The sequence below is a fragment of the Sus scrofa genome, chromosome 7 (assembly GCF_000003025.6).
Source record: "Sus scrofa isolate TJ Tabasco breed Duroc chromosome 7, Sscrofa11.1, whole genome shotgun sequence".
NCBI classification, from domain to species: Eukaryota; Metazoa; Chordata; class Mammalia; order Artiodactyla; family Suidae; genus Sus; species Sus scrofa.
In genome coordinates, this window is record NC_010449.5 from 105652285 (window position 1) to 105677687 (window position 25403).

Consider the following 25403-nt stretch of genomic DNA (forward strand, 5'->3'; position numbering starts at 1 on the left):
GGCTTTGTAAAATAGAAAAATTAATTGTAGAAAAAGGCATGTAATATGCCAGCAGTTTTAGAAAGTGAATATCATTGCTATTCCTTGATGATCTTTAAATCTCTATCATCTCACAGTGAGCAAATAATAACAATGTTAATAGCAAGTTAAACTATCAAGAGTAAACTTAATACAATAAAAAATAGGAAAACATAACATGTTACGACATCATCTGGCAATTTCAATGCTTAAGCATGTACAAGTCAATTAATTTTTGTTGATTCGTCTCTTGGCTCAACTGAAATATTTAATTTTGGTTAATAGTTTTAATACTTGGAGGCAGCAAGAAGAAAGTGAGAGCTTTCTTGGAATCTCATCTCTGATTACTCTCGGATTTTGGGTGATGATACAAAGCCAGATTTTATACTGAATCTTCACCACAAAAGACGCTAATCTAATCACTAATTATCTTAAGACTCCTTACAATCTTATGGAGTAGTTAGTACTACTAGGCCCACTTTAAAGATTAGAAACAAAACCTAGAGAAATTGTCATTCATTTTTTTGGGATAAAAAGTTAACAAAAAGAAAAAACTGGGGAAGGCAATAGAAAAGTGGGTGTCAAATTGCCTTCATGGCATTATTCAATGTCACTCTGACAAAAGATCTTCCACCTATGTAATATGTAAATAAGCCCTCCCTTCTGTAGTTGTTTATATACCTTTATTTGCTTTATTTTCTTTTGTTACACTCCCGTTTAATGGTTGTCTCTTCTCATATAAAAATATAAGCTAAACGAGGGAAGCTGTTGTATTCGTTTTTCTTCCTGCTCTGTTCCTTGAGTCTGGAATAGTGCTTTCATAGTAAGATTTAGATAAATATTTATTAAGCAAAGTACTGTACTTTCTGGTTTGCCAAGTGATCAAAAAAAAAGTCTTAAACTGTGTAATCCATCACTGTAAAATAGCAGTGTTGTTCATAAACATGGGTAATAAATGATTATGAAAAGGCACAAGGAAACTTGGGGGGGTGGTTGTCGGAATGTTAACCATCTTTCCTTTGGTGACAATGATCATGAGTGTAGATATATCATAACTGATTCAATCGTACACTTAAAATAGGTGTCGTTTATTGTATGCCAATTATTCCTCAATGAAGTTGCTAAAAATAAGGGTAGAGAGTAGTGTAGAACAAAAGATAGAATGAATTAATTAAATTTGCTTTAGAAAATTATCACCAAATGTTTCTTATTTTATATTTCTCTCATTTACCAATCAAACTGTTCTACCAGACTGGGATTTGAAATCCAGTGGATAAATAACATACACCCCCATAACAGTGATTCTAACCCAGGGACTTTTTCTACAGTGTCAATGAACAAATGGCAATGCTTGCTATTTAATGGCAAAATATCTTACCCAACAGGCCTCAATTTCATTTTATATAAAGTTATGCTAAAGGATATGAAGTACACTGAAATGGCCCTAAATATTAATTCTTCTCCATGCTCTGAATTGTTAGAAATTCATAACATTATGATGCTAATGCTTTAATACATACATCTTAAAAAATAACAGTACTTTTAATAAAGGTGTAAACATTATCTTGTATATGAAGTTGTACTTGTTATTCCCTGCTCTGTTTCAACATGATAGTTTATAATTCATCTTTATCTTATTATTCATTATTGTTATTATAGTAGTTCATGGGCAGATAATCCCTAACAGAGTAATGTAAAAACCACTCATATTTGATTTTAGACTACTGTGGAAGCAGGGGAAATAAGTTTAGATTGAAAATGGGAATCCACCCGTAAACAATAACAATTACCTGGGTCTAAGCTACCATAAGGTTTCTAACCTAATGTTGGGTTTATCGAGTTAACTGATGAAGCTACAATGAGACAGTCTTGGTATATCAAAAATATTTAAGACTTTATTAAATAAACTGAAGAATGAAAAAAATGCACAATTTTCCATATTTTTAGAACCTCTAAGAGTGAAAGCGGCTAATGAAAACCACCTCCACAAGTCAAATCATGTAGTAAGTTTCAAATGAGGAATTAATGATAGTTTTATTTTGTTTTAAATGTTTAATTACTCCATACACAATGTTAGGCCCTGGGAATACAAAATTGAGTAGTATGAGCTTTATGCCTTGATCTCCTGATTGAGCATTGGTATTGCTAATATTCAAGAGAATATAATAATTTAGTGCAATTTAAATTATCTTTCTATCATGAAAGGTAAATTTGTATGTAACTACGGATGTTTGTCTTTATTATGAAGTACACTTAGTGGAACATCATTTGAATTTCCTGGCTTCTTAGGATAAAATTCATGACCTTTAGTATTTACTTACAATTGTGAGCGCAGCAGACTTTAATGTTATAAGACTCCTATTAAAGGTGAAATCCATATTTAATTTCATTGGCATGGTAGAACAGAAGAGTGACAAAAATACAATTATTGGATATGCTAATAGATTTTTCTAACCTTTTAAAATAATTGATCAGGTAAATGCCTGGTTCAAAAGTAGAAATGAGAGAAAGGCACAGAAATGATAGGTCTACAACCATCCTCCATGTGCCTCTCCCAATCCAACACTCACACACACCACACACGCACACCCACATCTTCTCTTTCACCCTCCCTCTGCCCATGTTACCATTCATTAGTTTTGTGTACTGATTCAAAGAGTCTTTGTGACAATACATGCAAATAGCACACATGTACTTATTTTATATCGAAGAAATAGTGAACTTTTTCTATCTTGTTTTCACCTGATAATATACCTTTATTTATACTACTGCGTAGAGGAATTCCTCATTCACTTTTTGATCAGAATGTTATTCAGTTGTGTGAATATATGTGAAGTATGTATATGTGACATAAAGCATTCAAATAACTCCTGTTGGTGAGCATGCTGGTCATTTTTCAACTTTTCTATTATAAACTAATGCATATTTGCTAAATATAAAATAATGTATAGTTTTGTTTATGGGTAATTTCTTGAATGTGAAGAAATATTTGTAAGGGTAAACAGGCAGAGGTGATAGCTTGCTAAGTTGCCCTCTATAGATGTTGCACGGATTTAAACTACCTTCTGAAATATATAGCATGCTGGTTCTTCCTAGCATGTATAATTGACCATAATTACATGTATCAGCATTTTCTTTAGTTTACTCAATAATGAGGTGTAATAACACAAGTGTTCTTATATAAAACATATAAAGGATATTACTATGGTGTTTATTGCTTATTAATATTATATTTTAATTTTTAATGTGTACATTTTAAATTTCTATGATTTTTGAAGTATTATGGAGTTCATCTTGATATACAGTCTTAGCTTTAGCTTTTTTTTCCGGATGTCAACTTAATTTTGCAACATCATTCAGCAAAAGAGTTTTTCCTTTCAGCTGGTTTAATGTACAACATTTATCATGAAGTGAGTTTCCATATGTATTTGGGTCTACTTTAGATATTTTTATACTTTTAAAAATTTTTGCGAAGCATTTGTTTCTCTCATGGGCCAGTACTACCTTTTCTTATGTTTGAGGTTTATGGTATATTTAAATATCTGATAGTGCTGGTACTCCTGTATTATTTTATTTTATTCTTTTTTAGCTTTCATGCTCTATTTTGCTTATTAATTTACATCTAAACAAAATTGTTTAATTTGTTATTGATTTTTATACTATTGTTTTTATTTAGTGTGTCTACATTTGTGTAATGACATAGGCATGTACAAAATTCATCAATATGAACAGAATTTTTCTATAAACTCCTTTGCTTATGAGCTTCTTAGGAACCACAGATTTTCTTAAGTTTGGGGGGCATTAATGCCCTTTTAATAAATATACGTTAATGTGCCGTTTAATAAACATACATTTCCAGAGTGCTCTGTATGGTAGGCATTTTATTAGTCTTACAGATGTGGAAATAGGCAGTTGTCCCCAGCATTTAGAATCATAGGATCAGGACTTAGCTTAAATGAGTTCAATTCTAGCGTTGCTATTTTCTACCGCTGTGACTAGGAAGAAACAACTTAATCTTCCAGAGTTTCTATTTCCTCTTAAGTAGTTTTCCCTTTTTTCAGAGGTGTTAGAAAAAGTAAATGAGACTTAGCAGAGTGGCTGAAATATATATTAGATCTTCTAATGAACACTAGATATTAGAGGATCTAGGGTTTAGCAAAGGTGGCGCCCACACTCTTCCCTGTTTTTACAGAATCCGGTTTACTTTGCGGGGGATCCTTTCGGTAGTAACTTTACCACCAAAAATCTGAGGGGTCTCTGGGTACTTTACAGATTTTATTCTGACTGGCACACCAAGAATGAGGCATGCCCATAAACAGTTTTTACCAAAGCTGCCAAATAGAGCTAAGGAGCAGGTGGCGTGAGCCAGAGGGAAGGGTTGGTTGGAATAATCATTTTTAGTTTTGGCTTCTGGACAGTAGAATCATTTCTACTTTTTGTAGAAAATGTACATATTTTCTACAGAACATATAACTTCCTCTTTCCTACCTCTTCCAAACCCATTTTTCTTCCTACTTTTTTTTTTTTCTTTTCCTATTTGCTTTTTGGGGCCGCACCCGCAGCATATAGAAGTTCCCAGGCCAGGGGTTGAATTGGAGCTGTCTGCACCACAGCCACAGCAATTCAGGATTTGAGTAGCATCTCTCAGATTTCCTAACCCACTGATCAGGACCAGGACTCGAACCCTCATCCTCATGGTTACTAGTCGGATTTGTTTCCCCTGTGCTACAACGGGAACTCCCTCTTCCTACCTTTTTATTCTGTGAATTTCCTGTATCCTTCAAATAAAATCCTTTTTAGATTAATTTAGCCAGAATTGGTTTCTTTACTATGCAGAGATTAAATAATATTCCAAATTCACACAGCTAAGAAGTGTTCTATGCATATTATTAAACAACAGAACCTAAGTTGGTGTTTAAAAGGAATAATTTGTAAATAAATCGCCTTTTTAGATCTGAACTCAAGGTCTAGTTCTGCTACAGGCCTGGCTTCAATTCTTTTTTATTGAATACTCTTGAAGTATATCACCATAATTATTGTTGTTAAGAAATATATGTGTATTTATTGTCAAGACAACTAATTGCTTAGGAATACTACACTATTTCCAAACAAATTTCATCTATTTCTGCTGTTGGAGTCTGGTAAAATCTTAGATATTTGACTGGAGTTGGTCTTTGTCAGGGGATTTAACTTTTTTTTCCCCCATATCTTCACCTGCCATTTTTAACATGATCACTCAGTATACCCAATTATAAGCGCTCTATTTACAATGAAGTCAGTCACATTAATTTGCTCGTGAACGGATATTGACTTTATTTCCTGCAAGCTGGTGATGCTTCAGAAGGCAGTTACCTCATTGTCAAAATGAGCCCTGATGAATTTTCTCTGCTGCAGAAATTGAAAAAAAAAAAAAAATCAATTAAAAATATAATTGGTTTAATAATACCTGGTTTTAAATTACTAGTCTGGCTTGAGGCCAAATGATCCTTATCCTCAAAAGATGTGACTGTATGCTTCCCTCCAGGTAGAACCCCCCTCCTGGTACAGGTGAAGAAGAGACCCAGTACTCCCTGTTTAAGGAGCAGTTACCAGTGGGTCCCCACTCTGTGTTTCCAAGCACCACCTTGGGTAATTGAGTTTTGATTCTGTAATACAATTCAATTATGTAAATATTTTGGAAAGCCTGCTAAATAAAATTAAGAGGAAATATCTGGGTAACCATCCCCCCCCCCCAAACATTGGCGATTTCTCATGTGGGTAGTCAGACAAATTATCTAGATAATTATGGTCCTGTTGACTTCTCCCGAAGGTGCCTTTTTCTCAGCCTCCTCACATTTAATTGCTGTCAGGTATGTTAACTGGTGATGTGAGACAGTTAAAAAGATAACAGAATGAACCGAAGGCCAACGTCATCGACCTATAGAAATGATTTAATTTTTACTTCTGTTACATACACATTTGCAGATTCTAAGTGGGCTGTTCTTGAAGTCAGTACTTTTCCTGAAGCGCCACGTGGGGCTGTGGTAGATGATGTTCACAGTAAAGATCAGAATCATCAGGGGCCAGGTGTAATTTGAAACAGAAAAATACTATTTCTGTTTGACACTAGGGCTTAGAACCTGCCTTGTTCACTTTTGAAAACTTTCTAGGTGAATTCTCTGCCTAGCTCTGATGGAAGAACTACCTGTTAGCAGAGAGAACAACAATTTAGTACTCTCATAATAATAACTAGAGGGGGGGCGTAAAATAAAAACCCAGGCACTAAGCCTCGTAGAAGCCAAGTCAGTCATAGCTCTACAAATTAGTAATTGTTATTTAATTCCTATGAGCTTTCATTTTTCCTTCTATTTTGGAGGACATTTTTGAAGATTAAGTAACATATTCATAAAGCACCTAAAATTGTATCTGGCCCTTAGAAGTGCTTGTAGATATTTTTCCCACATTGTCTCACAATTTATTAAAAAAAAAAAAAAAGGAAATAGAAAATTTTAAGACTCCCAATCCTAGCTGCTTACACAATTAAGATACAATTTATCCTCTGAATATATACGGATAAATTAATATCCAGCATAGGAGAATGTTAATGGAAACTGACAAATACACACTTAACTTGTAAATCTTTTTTATTTTATTTTATTTTACTTTATTTTATTTTTTGTCTTTTGTCCTTTTAGGGCTCCACAGCATATGGAGGTTCCCAGGCTAGGGGTCTAATCAGAGCTGTAGCCGCTGGCCTACGCCAGAGACACAGCAATGTGGGATCCGAGCCGAGTCTGAGACCTACACCACAGCTCACGGAAAGGCCAGATCCTCAACCCACTGAGCAAGCAGGGGTCAAACCCACAACCTCATGGTTCCTAGTTGGTTTTGTTAACCACTGAGCCACAATGGGAACTCCATTGTAAATCTTCTTTAAAAAGAATTTCTTATATATTTTGTTGACCAGTCAGATACAACTTTTTCTGAGCAAATAATTCATAATTTGGTTGTAAATTAGAAATGAGTCTGCAAAACTTCCATTTTACTTTTCTGCTGAAGTTGGGTTTAGAAAATATAATGATTTGAATTATTCAACACCACAGATATCCTCAGAACTTTACAATTGTTATAACCTAGAGAGCCAGACAGAGTGAAAATGAGACCTTAGGCTCTAAAGAAATTACAAAGATAAGTCACAAATATGTAATGGACAGATAACAGGAAGAGTAGGATGAACATGTGATAGCTGGCATGTGGCAAGACAGGATCTGAGAAATGAGTTCCATCAAAATGAAAGATGAAAAATGTGATACATTTTATAGTTGCCTATTTTTGCTTTGAAGATTGGATGGGGAAAGCTACCGTCTTTTTGGTTATGTATTAGGATGCAGTAAGTAGATATTCATCTATTAAGTTGACTCAGCCATCCCTTTAGTAATGATAATAAGTTGCTGCTGACTAGTAGTTAAGGATGTAAGCTCTTTTTTTAAAATTTTTTTATCATTTATTATATATATATATTTCTATTGTACAGCATGGTGACCTAGTTACACTTACATGTGTACGTTCTTTTTTCTCACATTATGTGTTCCATCGTAAGTGACTAGACACTAGAATTCCCAGTGCTACACAGCAGGATCCCATTGCTAGTCCATCCTGAAGGCAACATTCTGCAATCTAAGAACATAAGCTCTTGAATAAGGGAGAATAAAGGTGTGTTTAAAGGTGTTTGTTCCACTTCTGGCTGTGTGACATTAGGTGAACACGACTGTTCCTTTATTTGTTTCAGTTTTCTTATCTGTAAATTGAAGATGCCTGTCTCATAGCAAAACACTTTCATGTAATTAAAATAAAATAACTAAAACATATAAAGTGTTTTTGTTCCAGTAATACAGTATGAGCTCATTAAGTAATTAAATAGCTGTTACTGTTTCATTTCTATGTATTAGGTACCATATCTAGCATAATATATGACTTATGTCATTTAGCTATTTCATCTTTGACTTGGTAGAAAAAAAATTAGTCTTCTTTTGAAAATAAGGAACTTTGAGACCTGGAGAACTTACATAGTTTGCCCAAATTTACCCAGAGTGGAGGTAGATCCTTGAATTGAACCCATACCTTTCTGAGCTTCAAATTTTAGTACTACCGTTTCTTTTCTTTTCCCTATGACTTTGCTACTAGTCTGTCTTGAAACTCTCATTTTAAGACTTAATTGCTTTCTCGTCAAACATTATTACAAAGTATTTAAAACAATAGTATTGTTCTCTGGAGTTTTCTACATATTTTATTTTCTCCTGCAGATACTTCACTGATTTCCCTAAAGAAAGGGAATGTGTCATAAAATATTTACATTGCCTTTTCACCTAGGACAGAACCAACAGGTACATTATTATAGCTTCTGAATAAATAACGAAAGTATAGCATAGTCTACATTTCGCTGCATTAATTCGGTTGTGACATACATTCAGTGTATCTTTCAATCTTCAGTATTCTAGACTACCTACATGACTGAGGCAACAATGCAAATTTAACTAATTGGAAACTAACCCCAATAAATTATAAAGATTATTCTAAGACTTTCTAATGAAAGACTTGTTTGTAAAATGTCTCCCCCATTTAAAATTTATCATTTTCCTAATAATTAACATGAAACTATATTACTGAAACTTCTGAAAATCAAAAATACTTGCATCAAACAATACTTATTCTTGTTCAGGTACAATAATTCTGATTCACAGTGAGGTTGATCAATTTCTTATGTTGTAGCTTTCTCACTGCATTGAGATACCTGCAACATATGGAAGCTCCTAGGCTAGGGGTCAAATTGGAGCTGCATTTGAGGCCTACACCACAGCCACTACACTGAGGTTAATTTATATGAAGTTCTTCCAATGAGAACAGAGCAAGCTTCCATATACTGCAGGTGCAGCCATAAAAAGGAAAAAAAAAAAAATCACTAAACTACATACCAGGCATGAATCTAAGGATCTTACATATTTCATCTTTACAACAAATTTTTGTTTTTTTAAAAAAAGATTTTCCCATATGAGTAAGAAAACTAAGTACAGAAAGATGGGGTAACTTTTCTTTAGGGACTATGTTAGTAATTGGCATATACTGAAATGAAAGTCACATGGTATCACAGCAGAACTGAGACTTTATGCCTCTATGGTGTACTGCCTTCTTGAAATATATGAAATTCCAGTTTGTCTTAAACTGGCATATGGGCACATTGACTGTGACTGTATTTGAAACATTTACCAGATGAGTGATGGGTGATTTAGTCTTCTTAGATATGAATTTAAACATATAGCTCTGTTATCAATTGTGCATGTTAATTAATTGTATAATAATTTTATGTAAAATGCATGAGCATCTTTTGTTTAGAAATCCTGAATATCTCCATATATTAACACCATTTAACATTTTGTTTTTCTGTTTCCACAGCAAATTTGAGTGGTTTAAGATAAAATAATATGTAACATAGTTTAAGACTCTTGCTTATAATGATGACTATAAAATGCTTAGTTATTTTTAAAAACATAGATAATCTAATTAAATTATTAAAATAAATATAGCAAAATTATTTTTGTCACCCTGTCTTCATTTCCAAGGTCACTGTCCCTAATGTTATGATTTTAATTGTCTTTATGTTTGTATTACTAGACATGGCAAATTAAGAAGATGAAAAGTACAGTTATGTTAAGGTTTGAGAGGGTGGCTTATATTTAATATTTCTAAGTGTGAAAATATGTACACAGTATGATCATCGTTTAATATACAGAACTGCATCTCTGAATATTTTATGATATTTTTTAAATGTTTGAATTGTAATTTATCTTTCAGCTTACATAAAATGTTTAGTAAGAGCAACATAATCCATTTTTGGAGCACCAGTGTAACCTGTACTCATAAGACAATGCTCATTTTTTTTTCCCCTGTGTATTTGATACCTCAACTAATTTCCTTCTCTCTAGTTCTGAATTTCTCTGTACACTGGTGACAAACTGATTTTCGTAAAATCTAAGAATAATCTTCAACCTATTATTAAATCATCCACTGACAAAAAAGTAAAATTTAAATTTCCCTCCATGACCTTCAGTGTTCTCCACAGTTGGGCAATAACTACCCGATATTAAAATCATTCAGCACTACTTTCTTCATATAAATTAATATATTTCTTGTATGTCCTTGTGCTTTGCTCCTGTTGTTCCTTTAGCCTGGCATTTGCTCTAGTCTCTAGTCTGCTACTACCTCTTATGTTCAAGGTCATCCACCACTGAAAGCTGGAAGATATCTACCTAGTTAAAATTAGATGTTTGGGCTTCCTCAGATATTTTTATATCTCTTCATTGAGCATGTGATTTTTTTTTCTGTATTATTGACCAAGAATAGTATTTACATGATTACTTTACCTTTGAAGGTAGGAAAAGATTTAATCATCTTACATCCAAGGTGAGTAACCACAATGCCTTCAAAAGTTAGATGTTTTATTGTACTGAATGATGGATTCTCCTTTATTAATTATTTCTTAGGATTCTATGTGAATGATATGACATGTGCTATTTTCTTTTTCTTTTTTTTTTGCTTTTAAGGCTGTACTCACAGCATATGAAAGTTCCCAGGCTAGGAATCGAATCGGAGCTATAGCTGCCAGCCTACAGCACAGCCACAGCAACACAGGATGGAAGCCAAGTCTGTGACCTACACCACAGCTCATGGCAATGCAAGATCCCTGACCCACTGAGCAAGGCCAGGGACTGAACCCACATCCTCATGGACACTAGTTGTATTTGTTTCCACTGCATCACAATGAGAACTCTGACATGTGCTATTTTCTAAATAATGTCTAATCTTAAAGGAGTTTTAGGACTTTTCTGGTGGCACAGAGAGTTAAGGGGCCAGCATTGTCATTACTGTGGTGTGGGTTTGATCTTTGAACTTCTGTATGCCATGGGCGTAAGTTAGCCCCCCACCCAAAAAAAAAATCTGAAGCATTTTTAAAGGTTATACTATGAAAAAAGCTATTAAAACTAGAATGGATTATTTAACTTAAAGCATAAGAAAAATTAAAAATTTTCAGTTTCTAAACATAGAAGGAAAAATCATGAAATGTTTTAAATAAATACACTAATACGAGAAACAGAATGTGAAAAGCCTCAGTATGTATTATAATTCTAGGAAAGAAGACCATACGTCAAAATTATAATACTTTTAAGACAAATTAAAGTTTGCTGTGCTATAAATAAGCATGGAAGGCAGAAAATACACTTGAATGCCTGTTGCTGTGTGTGAATATTAATATTGTAATCAATGTTTAATTTGAGGTGTATGTTATTATATATAACTAGCTTTAGATGTCAATCATGAAAAAGGTTGTACTTGCCTGAAATCTTTTTATTCAGGATGTTTTAAAAGAGGTGGAGGCTCTGTGGAAATGCACTGGGATTATATGTTAGACGTAATGACATTGGACTGGCAGGAGATAGGCTCATGTATCTTTTGGATGTCAAAATTCAGTGCTCCCCAGGCTGGATAAAGTGAGGCTCAAACATCATTAAGCTGAATGATTTTCCCTTAAAATTCTACTTAAAATGAATTTAATTTTTTTTAACGTGACTAAATATAAAATCATATGATGGCTAAAATGTCAAATGCTTGCTCCATTTTAAGAAATGTAAAGCTAGGCAAATTGAATGATGTATTATAAAGGAAATTAAAAATTTGATTATTCATTTGAAGAAACTGCAAAAGACTATCTTTGTTATTTGTAAACACTTTTTTTATTAAAGTGTAGTTGATTTACAATGTGCTAATTCCTGTTGTACAGCAAAGTGACTTATATATACATTGTATGTATATGTATTGAAAGGCCAGTAAATGAACAATCCCCCTCGTCCGGGCTCGGAAGAGGTGACACCCCAAATCACTCACGAGAAGCGGTCTTGATGCAAACAGCAAAAGGATTTTTATTCCAAGCGCGCTGGGGCCCACAGTTGTACACCACGCAGGGGTAGAGGACTGCGGCCCCGAGTGCGGAATCGGGACAGCTTTTATGGGGTTTACAACAAAGCCTGTGCGTCGCAAACCAATCATTTTAAAATATTGAGATCCGTGGACCAATCATTTTAAAATATCGAAAGCCCGCGCTCCGTGGACCAATCATTTTAAAATAGCTCCGGAGGTCCGCATCTGCGTAGGCTCCTGGGCAGAGTGACAGATTTGAGATAGGTCACTAGGGCTTTCCATGTGTAATCAATTCTTCTATGGTGCTAGTCAGTTTTACAGAATCCAGATAAGCGATTAGTCAACTCAGTCCCTGTTATCTTACTTAGGCCAGGATAGCAGGCCCTCGAACAATAGGAAGTGTGACCTTCTACCTATTTACTGGCAGCGGGCAGGGTCTGGAATTCGGGGGCATTTAGAGCTTTTTGTTAACTTCCTGGGTTCTGGGAGGGTTAGGTTGCATTTTCATCCTTTCAGTATATGTGTAAATATATATATACACACACATACACGCATATATACATTTCTTTTAAAAACCATTCTGGAGTTCCCTTCGTGGCACAGTGGTTAACGAATCCGACTAGGAACCATGAGGTTGCGGGCTCGATCCCTGGCCTTGCTCAGTGGGTTAAAGGATCCAGCGTTGCTGTGGCTGTGGTGTAGACCGGCAGCTACAGCTCCAATTAGACCCCAAGCCTGGGAACCTCCATATGCTGCGGGAGCGGCCCTAGAAAAGGCAAAAAAAGACAAAACAAACAAAACCATTCTGTTCCATTATGGTTTATCCCAGGCGATTGGACGTAGTTCCCTGTGCTATACAGTGAGACCTCATTGTAGATCCATTCTAAATGTAATAGTTTTTACCTGCGATCCCCACCTCCCAGTTCTTTCCTCTCCCTCCACTTCCCCTTGGCAACCACATGTCTGTTCTCCTTATCCATAGGACTGTTTTTGTTTCATAGATAGATTTATTTGTTGTAGACACTTAACTACTGGCATTTGATACAGAATTTGCCCTAGCATTGGTCTCTGGATTATGACACAGTGTGATGCATTAACATAATTTTTGTTTAGATGCCCCAAACTGGAAATAAGTCAAAGTTTCCTAAATCAGACTCCAAAAGTGGTTATAATGAGAAATAAATAATACTTACATACATTTATATTCTGCATTAATTCTCTAAGCATTACTTCCCACAATAAAGAGGAATAATTTTACTAAGTAAAGATGTAACCTAAACATGAAATACACAAAGGATCAATACAAGTCAATGGATAAAGCAAATAGATCATCCTGGCAAGCATTTTCAGTAAGCACCAACTATCATTTGGGTTCCAAACTAACACGTATTTACTATTGGGCAAGTTTCTAAATACCATTGATAAGTAAATAATATAAGATTTAAACTATTTATTGTTTAGTTAAAATCAAGTTAGACTTGTTTACTTTGTTTCCTATCCATTGACTTTAATGTGTATATTAATTATCTGAGAATTTATTAAAATGCAATTCTAATTTTCAGATCTGGGGTCAAGTCTGAGCTTGAACATTTCTAGCAAGCTTTTAGGTAATACAAATGCTGTAGGTTTAAGAACCAGACTGAGTAACAAGAGCTAAAGAACATCTTTAGTGGTTTTATACAAAATGTCTAAAGTGGTCACATTTAAAATTCATGAGTTGATAATCATACTCGTGTGAAAATTTTCTCTCTTGTGCCATATTCTTAATAAGTGAATATTTTAGTGTTATGAGAAAAAAATTATCAATAAATGATCTTTTCATTTACTTTTAAGTTTGTGTTACTTAACATTTGTTTAGTTGTGATCTAAGTTTGAGAATGCATTTTACTCAGTTATTATATTATACTTACTTTTTTAGTTCCCAAATAATTAACCCATTGTTTTATAAATAAGCATTCTTTGAAAAGATTGAATGTACACCAAATGCTGAAGAGTTCCTTTTTCAAAATAGGCATGAGGAAGGTGATTAGACTAGAAATTCTGGAAGGGATATTAAATAAGCCAAGTCAAAAAGTATTTTTGTGACAAAAAATTAATCTACTCATTAAGAATAAGTCATTAAGGGAGTTCCCATCATGGCGCAGTGCTTAACAATCCGACTAGGAACCATGAGGTTGCGGGTTCGATCCCTGGCCTTGCCAGTGGGTTAAGGATCTGGCGTTGCCCTGAGCTTTGGTGTGGGTCGCAGACGCGGCTCAGATCCCGCGTTGCTGTTGCTCTGGCGTAGGCCAGTGCCTGCAGCTCCGATTGGATCCCTAGCCTGGGAACCTCCATAGGCCTAGGAGTGGCTCAAAACGCAAAAAGACAAAAAAAAAAAAAAAAAAAAAAGTAAGTCATTAAGGAGTTCCCATTGTGGCTCAGCAGGTGAAGAATCTGACTAGTATATTTAAAATATAATTTTAAAAGATTGGATGTGTCTCCCTTTTAATGTGTGCCCCATTTGTTGTTTCTGTTTGAGCATTCCTTTCTTTGTCATTACTTGGACTTTTTTTTTTTTTTTTTTTTTCTTTTCATTTACTCTTTCAGGAACATTTTAGTAATTGTCTGAATCTAATCAGTATTGGCTTTACCTTTAACTCCCACCTCTTTTCTAACCTTCTTGCTGGTTTGGTCATTTGCCTACAGTATTCCAAATCCTAAATGTCACAGGCCGTGCATGAATGGATTCTCCTCTTAGATTTCATTTTGGTATGAAATATTAGGATAGCAGAGATGCTGAAGAAAAAAAAAGTAAAATGAAAATCAAAACTTCATTACAGTTAGTTTTTCTCTGGGGATTGGTAATCACTTCAAAATTTGTAATCATTGCAAATCACTAAAAATGTTACTCTTAAACAAGTTGATTATAAACAACAGGAAGTCATGAGGTAGTTTCCCTAATGAATGAGTTCACCTTACCTCCCAGCCAACCACAAGTCAGAGATGCTTTGGGGATAGCAGACCTTTCTTGGCTGATTAAACAGGCTGACTTTATACTTATGCCCTCCCCTCCAAACTTCTCAGTAAGAGAAGCAGGTGGAGGGCTGAGAAAGTGCAAAATATCACAATATGGGGTCCTGAGAGAAACAGATCTTCCTTGGGGAAAAGATAAAGGACAGTTGTTTGAAAATAAATGTGTTGGAAATAAATTCAATTAAAAGTTTAAAAATATTATTTTGGAGCTAGATTTAAATCCAAACTGAATAACTTCTATCTTTGATTATTGGTAAATGGTAAGGAATTAACAAATGATTGTGGCAGATTTCATTTTGTGAAAATCCAGTACTAAAATCAGTTTGTCATGTGTCAGTGTCCCTGTCTTACACAAGCAATTCTCTATAAGTTGATTATCTCTGAAACAGTGATCCAAGAATGCTTTCTTTGTATTTTTCTTTGGGGGGGTGGGGGGAGTTGTTTAAAACAAATCCGATTAGTGGTAACGGGCCTTTTCCCTACACACAAGATGTGCTCTTCTCTTTCACACAAGTTACAAGTTATACAGTTAAAAAGGTTGTAGCTGTGTTAGCCACATGGTAGGTAGAGAACAGACTAAGGAGACATTTCCATATGAATGGTGGCCTTTAAGTCCCTTACTGTCCATTTTCACATTGGTTAAACATAGTGCTATAGCATGATCGACGCTACCACTGTATTTTTTTCGTTACAGAACTAGTAAAAGAGAAGTCCAATCTGAATTAATGAAAAATCCAAATTGCAGATTATTTTTAAATAAGTGAAAGTTTACTTCCGAGCGTATAAAGGAGTTGCAAGCAATAAAGCAAAGCAGTGCTCGATTGAGATTCTTAGCTCATTAGCTCTGGTTGACCTATAAGCATGAATTATAGAAAGTCATGCACTAAAATTTGTGTAATTACAATAGATGATTCTTAAAACTTTGAAACTATAGGGTACTTGCTTGCACCTTAAATATGTACTTATGTAAATAGGAGTAATTCTAAGTTAAAAAACTCTTTAATAGCAATCTTTAAAATGTTTATAATTTGATACCTTAAAAAGGTTTACTGAACATTTACTGTGAAAATAACTGGGTGAGAGTTTTAGATAATGTGACAATAAACTTTGGTACCTTTCCTCAAAGGCCTTATGTTTTACAGAAGAGTCAGGTATGTTAGTTGGGAAAGAAACATACTTTGGGGACGCCAGAGGTGGAAGGACAAATTCCAAAGAGAGAGGAGAGGAGGCTTTCTTAGGAAGAATTAGCACTTGAGTATCAGTAAAAATAGATGGAGATGTGGGAAGTAACATATTTAACAGAGTTAACAGATGAAATGGGAAGTAAACACAAATAATGATACACACACATAAACTAAATGCCCAAGATCTGGTAGGTATCAGGATTTAAAGATCATATGACACAAATGGTGTAAATCCTCATTTTTATTTTTATGACCTGAAATGGCTGGGTATCGTTTTACTTTTATGAGGGATGGTTGGCTGAGTGTATTTGTAGGTAACTCATTTTCCCTCACCAGTCTTTATAGACATTGACCCACTGTGTTCTCCCAGATGTTACAGAAGAGAAGTCTGAAGTTTTTTTTTTTTTTTTCCCCCTTGCAGGTGACTTGCTTTTCCTACCTGGAGGCCTCAAAAATACATTCATCCTTTGTGAATTTCAGTAAGTTGACCAGGGTTTACCTCAATGCTGAAGTAGTGTCCTAAGCATATCATGCTCCTTTTAAAATACATTATCTGTTTTTTCTTCCTTGATTCCTAAATACTGCTTTTCTAATTTTTTTTTTTTTGTGAGATTCAAAAGCTGCAGGATGTTCAACTTGTTTTTTGTTATATACACAACATGTATTTTCACGATATAGATGCAATTACTGATTTTGTAATAATTTTTGCCTTTTATTTCTGAATAACTTACATGTTAAATAGTGCATCAGTCTGTTACGTCTGTCATAATAAAATATCACAGACTTAAACAGTAGAAGTCTATTTTCTCGCAGGTCAGAATCAAGGTCCACAGAGTTCCACTTCTGCTAAGGGTTATCTTCCTGGCTTGCAGACAGATGTCTTGTCTTCTCACCATGTCTCACATGATAGAGAGACAGCATCATCCTGGATGCCCCCTTCTCCTGACTTTATCTAAACTTAATTACTTCCCAAAGACTCCATTCCAAATACCATCACCTTGGGGGTTAGGACTTGAACATAGGAATTTTGAGGGGACACAAACATTCAGTCCGTAACGAATATATTAAGGTCTCAGTTTCAGGGATTCAAATAAACTACATGGTTAGATGTTCTTGTATGGTCTTTATATGTATCATCTTTTCCCTAATTACTTTACTCTTGTTCTCTCTCCCTTCACAGAGGTTGTTTCAAGCTTCTCTTCTATGCCATTAATTTGGTTTTTCAATATGTCTATTTTCTTGTTTTTTTTCAGTGTATTTATTAGCTTATTATATACTCAATACATTTATTTAATCTGACTTTTTAAATCCCTGTGCTTTTTCATAAATAACTTTTTTACACATATTTTGTTGAATTCAAATTATCACCAAATTCTAATAAAATTCTATTATCTTGGACACTCCTTTGCAGAATTAGTTCATTTCTACTACTCCCTTGGATATTATGTCTGTGTCAGACAAAGTTTGAATAGCTGCCAGCTTTTTTATTTTTCTTCTTCTTCTTATATGGGCTACTGAATTCAGACTGACTATATGTTCTGAAATAGTTGGGCAATCGTTTATGACTCCTCATCTAGCTAATCTGGTTGGAACTATAAGATATGGTCCCAGCTTTTCCAAAGTTGTGAGATAATATCATTCTTCTTTTTTTATTAGATTGTTGCTGCTGAAAGTATGGCTTTTTAAATATTTTGAATTTTTCTCTGCTTTATTATTGATTGAAGAAGGTACTATTTGTGACTCAGCTATTTTGTTTTTCATCTTTACCCAGCATCTACAAAATCATAGAATTAAAGGAAGTTATCATATTCTGAGATAAGCCCCCAAGGGAAAAAGAACAAGAATATGTATCTTATATGTGAAGGTAAGTTAACTAAGCTTAAGGAAAATAAATAAATCCAAGGTCTTTTTAAAGAATTTATCATGGGAGTTCCCATTGTGGCTCAGAGGTAAAGAACTTGGCTAGTATCCATAAGGACGCAGGTTCGATCCATGGCCTCACTCAGCGGGCTGAAAATTTGGCATTGCTGTTAGCTGTGGTATAGGTTGCAGATGCAGTTCAGATCTGGCAGTGCTGTGGCTGTGCTGTAGGCTGGCATCTACAGCTCTGATTCACCCTAGTTTGGGAATTTCCATATGCCACAGGTGCAGCCCTAAAAGACAAACGAACAAACAAAAACAACTTAGTATGAAGAATTTATGCAGTTTGTTTGGATGTATTCTGCAGAGTTGAAAAAACAATAGTAAGAGGGTAAGTGGATTTCAGTTGCTGTGATGAATGGTGATGGATTATATTTCTACCTATGAAATTATGGCTTTTTATATATTTTGACTTTATGATGAGTAAGAAAGAAAGTTTTGATGAACAACATGGAAGATTCAAACACCTTTACACATAGAAGTGTATATATGTTATTAATTCATAATAAACTATATGATCATTATCTTGAGGATACAGGCTTAATTATTAAAAGAAATGTCATTCATGAACTATGTAAATTGATACCCAATTAACTTGCTGCAGCTATCTTATTAAGTGCCATTAAGTGTATTAACATTCTCTACAATTTCGTATGTCAATATGAATTTAACTGTACCTTTATTGCCGTTGTAATGTTAAGTTAATTACATAGCTAGACAATTTATCTTTTGTGTAATTACTAAGCCATACCCTCTGTTTTTCAAAAAAATAAAATCGATAGCTTTATAAATTCTAAAGATAAGTCCCCAAAACATCACTAATTTCTTGGCATTTTACAAATTTTTGTTGTAAAGCAAAATGAAGATTTCACATGGCTTGTAGTAGCTGAATAGTGATTTGAATTCTTTATTTAAAATAGAATATGAAGCAACTACATAATGTTCCTGAAAGACATTATTGCCACATCCAGTGCATCAGGGCAACGGGGGAGATCCTGAAAGAGAGACAGCACAGTAAAACAAAACACACTCTTATACACTCATACATTTAGAAAGTGGGGAGACCAGGAGGCACTCTGTTCCGCAGAACAAAGGCACTAGGCTTTAGCCCACATGACTTTCATTAAGGAAGGTGATGAGATTAGTGGGCAAAACAAAGCTATCTCTTAGTGATACCAAAGGGAACTACTAGCAAGGAAGTTACTGGTGCATACCCTTAGGACATAGTGCAGCTGTTTGTAGAACAGCAAGGTTAATGCATAAGTCCTTTATCTTGTCTTTGAAGGAGACCCTGTACTTGAGAACTCTGCATTGGCATACATGTTCTGGCTTCACCACACACCAAGTTTGCTTTCTGCAGAGTTCAGCAGCTCAGTGGTCTCCAACACATCATTAGGTCTTTCAAATTGTTTTCTTTTTTGTTATGATTTTGGTTAATGTCTTCCTGATTATAGAAAGATATTCTGACAAATGACAAATGAGAGGTTTTTTAATAGAATAGACTATAAAGTAGCCTGTTGGAACACAAATATTTTAGATCCTTTTTGTGAGACATGTTTTATTTTGCTTCAACAATCCCCTGAGTATCTAGCACAGTTACAGTCACTTACCAAGTGAGTAGTTAAAAAGATCATGGGTTTGTAGTCCGATATTTTGGGGTTCAGTATCTCTCCCAGTTTCTATTTCTTTGGTCATAGTAACTGACTTTTATGGCATCTAGCCTATTTGCTCCTTAGTAAAATGTGGATAGTAACAACTCCTGCATATTTGTGTGAATGTTAAATCTAACTAAATGCATGTGTACATGAAACATAATATTATGAATGACATGCATGGAAGTTTAGACTCAGTAAAAACTAACTTTTATTCCTATTATTTCTATATTTTTGATTTTTGAAACAACTTCATTGATTTGGACATAACCTATAGCCAAGTAATTTTATATATGGTTTGTGAATGGGATGGATCTCAGGGAATCTATTTGTCTTGAAAGAGAGAAGTATAAAAGAATACACTCATATGAAAGACAATTTGGTTATTCTAATCTGGGTAAACACAGGATTATTGCCTTGTTTCATTTACCTCAATAAAATAAAATTTGAAATTTTAATGGTTAACTCTATACCGAGAGGACCTTTTTCACATATTTTTACTTATGGTACAAGAGTCAGTGCATTGATGGATTTAAATATGAATTGTTGAAATTAGGGATGCCAGAAAATCAATCCTGATTCCATGCTGACAGGTGACCATTCAGTGCAGGCATGAAAATAGTTTGGCTGTGGTACCTTTTGCTTTTCTCCTTTAGTTTTACACAGCTCAGTGCTCTCATGTTCATCACTGCATCATGATGTTATTCAGATGTAAGTTTCAAGAGGAAATAAATAACTTTTTCTATGGACTATACCCATGAACTTCACCCAGCACTCCTCTTGTCCTCTAAGCTCTCACGTTTCTTCTGTGTGGAAAGACTTTTATGTGGAAGCCTGACTTCCTCCATTTCTTCTCCTTTTCTTACCTCAGCAGTGAGGATCACTTCTCTGCTTGACATTGTCACTTGTTTCTTTGTTAATCTGTGCCTGTTTAAGTCTTCTATAAAACCTCCAATAAAATCACCTATAAAGCCATCAGGTGTCAGGTACAATAATAAAAGTCTGTAGAAACAAAATCACCCTAATGAAAGGAAAGGAAACCTAAAATTCTTGTCCATGTGCTTCCAATTAGAAGTGTTTCCCCTTGCTTGCCATTATTTATAGCTCTGTTAATGATGGAATTCACACTGAAATAAATGTCTTTCTTTGTTGGTGATTATTCATGAGGCCCATGTGCCTATAAGTACCTCAAACAGGACATTCTATATGGTAGTTTGAGATTGAGGATCACTGGGAATTGGTGTAGAAGGCTGAGAAAGGACTTCACCTGTAGCTTTACAATAGTTCCATTGAGATCTAGGTCTTACTGGCCCAGAGGATGAACAATTGTGACCACTAAAGGAAATTTATGGAAATTAGTTGAACAATTCCAGTGTGGCTCTGGAATGTCAAAATTGCAATTTGTGCAGATGGTGATCCTTTAGTCAACCAAGCAATGAAAATAAAGCTGCTGCCACTTGTCAGAAAACCAGCATTTGGAGGAAAAGGTTGTTGTATAGCACTAGCCCACATTGGCAGGTAGGTAGCAGGCACAAGCTTGTGCTGAAAGATGCTAAATTTTCTTTTCTAGGATTTGATAGCCTACTGCCAATATTTCTCCCCAGAGCTCTTAATTTAGATTGGAATTTCAAGGCTCCCCATTTCATAACTGGAAAAGACATCTATGAAAAGAGAAGACTTAATGATAGCTTTCATCCATTGACTACTCTTGAGGCATTTTACATATTCATAGTTCACAAAACAGCCCTACAATGTAGGCGTTTTTACAGTGATTTTTACATGTGAGAAAACTATCCCTGAGAGGCTAATCACCGAGTAAGCTATTATCCAAACAGCCTGATTTATCCCTTGGACTCATAATCCTTGAGCTACACCATTCTGCCCATGAGTTAATTGAGTAAATTATGAGTTCATCTTTTCCACATCATCACAGATCTCATTCTTACTAACATATATCCCCAAATCCCTACATTTTTTTTTCTTGCATAATTACAATAATACCCTCTTCTGGAGGAGTCTGTATAGGTTTAGTTAGTCAAAAGTATTTCCTCCTGGTTGTCAGGAGTATTTTGTTGTTGTTTTTACAGATTTTGAGTCCCCTAATTATATGGTTTTGAAGGATTATGGCTGGTAACTTAATTCTGCTAGAATTAATGTGAAATGCTGTGGTGATTTAACCTAAATCCTCTCTGTCTGACAGTACATGCATGATATGGAGTAGTGAAGTAAACATTCAGTGTCTCAAACACTTTGTTTCTCTATTCCTGTGATTTAAAATGTTTCATGCGTTTAAACTCCCATGCATTCTACACACTTTTTTACACATTTTCTTTTGCATTTCCCCCCATGGAAAGCACAGACATAAATGAGTAATTTGTCTTCTAAACTCTTGATATATTGAGAAATAACTATAGCAATGGTCGCTGTGCCAGCAAAAGTTTTAATTTAGGTAAATATTCAATTTGTATCTATTTTATTTCATTCAAATATTCCTGAAACATTGTAAATCTCTCTCTTTTTTTTTTTTTTTTTTTAATTAATGATGTTCCCTTGGAGTCTCCAGAACTTGCTCAATTTATGATTCAGGAGCCATTTAAATTTTCACCATTGTCTCTCTCTTATTTATTATTATTTTTGCAATTTTTGTATAGCATTTCAACTTGTAAACCCCTTAAATATTTTTTAAAAGTTTTCATTAGATACTATTTAGTGGCATGTTCCAGATTTCTATGTTCCATAGACAATGCTGTGTCTATATTAATAGAGAATAGTATTTAGGGTTTCATGTACTACAGTAACCTAATAAAATACCTGAGTATCTTGCCAAAGTCATAAACAGATTATTATTTCTCTTCTTTCAAAACTTTTATCTGCTGCAAGAAACCGTTGCTGATCTTATGGGATGGCTTAAAGGAACTTACTTTATTTGGTCTAAGGCTGCCACTTTTCTTCTCTAAAAGTTATTTCCTGTCCCCATTGAGTGATTCAGTCACTCCTGTCCTTCTTAGTTTGCTATTATGACACATTCCTGGATTGTAGTCTTCCTACATTTGTAGACATACAGCATAGAGTCAGGTGATTAAGTTCAGGAAATAAATTTGTTACCAGTGACTGGTAAAATATCCTAGCCTGCTTTTCCTATGGATTAGGGAGGAGTTTTATGGTTTTCATCAGGGTCTTAAGGAGAGTTCTGAACCAAAATAATCCAAAATGGTATTTTATGCAGATATTTAGGTGTGTTATAAACAAATAGTCACTTAACATTTAATAGTGAAAATAATCTCTCAGGAGAGAGCATTGGAGAATATCTTCATGCCATGGCATGGTCGGATATTTCTTGAACAGATCACTATCGAAAAAATGTCTGTTGAATTCGATGTCATTACAATTCAGAATTCCGTTTAATCAAAAGACACTGTCAAATAAAGAAAATGCGAAGCAGAAAAAGATGTTTGCAATATATATGTCAAATGATTTGTATTTAAAATGCATAAAGAATCTCAGCAAAGTAACAACAAAAGGACAAACACCTTAGAGGGGAAAAAATACCAAAACAACAGCAAAATAGTCAGTTTGCAAAAGAATACATCTTTCAGTGAAAGATAATGTGAAATAATGTGATAATTCAGTGAACTCAATGATATGCCATTTAGACTCATCATAATGGCGGAAATAAAAAATTAAAAAATCTGACAATGCCAAGTGCTGATTAGCATGTTGAACAAATGCTAATTATACGGCTACCACGAATATTAATTGTTAGGAACATCTCACAAAATTTGTTTGCCGTTCCTGCTATAACACGTGTACCCTCACATTCTGTCGATACACGTACATATAGAGATGCTAGATTACAGTGTGTGCTTATGTGTATGTGTGACTCAGAAGAGACGTATATGTCTATGCAGCAAAAGAAATGGACAGGAATACATTGTTCACAATAGAGCCTGAATTGGGTTAAAAGCTTCTGGTGTTCATCACTACTACATTGGATAAATAAACCATGGTCACACAATGGGATACTGTACATTAATGAAAATTACAAACTACTGTTACTTGCAAAAACAGAGATGCACATCACACAAATATGATTCTGAGTGAAAGAAGTCACAGGGAGTTCGTGTCGTGGCTCAGCGGTAATGAACTGACTAGTATCCATGAGGACGTGGGCTCGTCCCTGGCCTCGCTCTGTGGATTAAGGATCCAGCGTTGCGTGAGCGGTAGTGTAGGTTGCAGCTAGGCTTGGTCCATTATTGCTCTGACTGTGGTGTAGGCTGGCAGGTACAGCTCCGGTTTGAACCCTAGCCTTGGAATTCCATATGCCATGGATGTAGGCCTAAAAAGACAAAAAAAAAAAAAAAAAAAAAAAAAACACTTACAAAAGAGTATATATGGATAATGCCAATATGTATTGCTATAAAACAGGAAAATTAATGTACAATGGTGAAAGTCCCAATAGTAGTTACTTTCCTTTGGTGGGTAATGACCATTGAGGGGACATAAGATAGGTTTCTGGTAATGTTCTACACCTTAATCTAGGTGGAAGTTATCTGAGTTTATCTGCATGTGTACATTTTGTAAAAATTAGTCAAGCTGTACAAAAGCTATTTGTATACTTTACAAGTAAATAAAATAGAGTAAAAAGTACCCAAAAGTTGACACATATAGATATTGTATGTAACAAGGAGGATAAGAAATTACCCAAGAGAGGAAAGTGTTTAATTGCTTTATAGACAGAGCTAGATTAATATGACCAAAGAAACTCTTCTGTTTACAGCTCGTAGATACCATTTTGAGAAAAACAAATATATTCATCATGGTTTATTCTGATGTAAACTTATTGATTATTACCAAGTTTCCCAATAAGTAAAGTTGTCTGATATCTTTTATAGGATTATTTGGGAGATTTAATAAAATAATGCAATAGAAATTTTTGTCACATGGCAATATGATAGATATTCTTGTTATTATGATTATCATTATTTTTACTTATTATTATAGGTACTCTGCTAATTTTGCCCAATATGAACTTTATTTATTTATTTATTTATTTATTTTTGCATTTAGTAAAGACTTTTATATTTAGAATTAGCCAGCTGGACCCAGTTTAGATGATCCTAATTTTGTTAGCAACACCCAAAGCATCATAGTCTGGAGTCAGTCAAAAGTATGCTTTCTTCTCTCCATCAGGCCTGATCAGAATGTTGACCTTAGCCATGTCCATGTCATAGAGTTTCTTCACAGCCTGTTGAATCTGGTGCTTATTGACCTTGACATTCACAGTGAACACAAGTGTGTGTTGTCTTCTTTCTAGTTCATGGGTGACTCAGTGGTGAGGGGAATTGATGATGGCATAGTGGTCAAGCTTGTTTCTCCTAAGGGTGCTCTTTCAAGGATATTTGGACTGCCTCCTGAGCCCTTAGTGTTTGGGCCTTTGGATGGTGGGTGACGTCCAGATCTTTTTTTTTTGCGGCTGTGGAAACCTTTCAACACTGCTTTGTTGGCCTTCAAAGCCCTTGCTTTGGTTTCAGCTTTGGGAGGGGTAGGGGCTTCTTCTTCATCTTTGGTGCCATCTTCGTGAAAAGGCCCAATATGAATTTTAAAGGTCTATTTTTAATTTAAAAAATCATACTATTTTCTTAACTTTCCCATATTTATTATAAATTTC

At 34.7% G+C, this 25403-nt stretch overlaps 1 protein-coding gene and 1 long non-coding RNA gene across 2 annotated transcripts in view; one reads left to right on the forward strand and one right to left on the reverse strand.

Annotated features, from left to right (window-relative positions):
- The window catches only part of LOC110261728, a 132522-nt gene extending 114501 nt beyond the window's left edge, over positions 1–18021 (forward strand). Inside the window, exons 3-4 of the long non-coding RNA XR_002346196.1 lie at positions 16585–16642; positions 17935–18021. This is a non-coding gene — a long non-coding RNA (uncharacterized LOC110261728). The remainder of the gene's footprint in view (positions 1–16584; positions 16643–17934) is intronic.
- LOC100152218 (60S ribosomal protein L23a-like) overlaps positions 24843–25403 on the reverse strand; it is a 33072-nt gene continuing 32511 nt past the window's right edge. Inside the window, 2 exon segments of the mRNA XM_003356767.3 lie at positions 24843–25207; positions 25210–25342. Coding sequence (XP_003356815.2) covers positions 24843–25207; positions 25210–25342 — 498 coding nt within the window.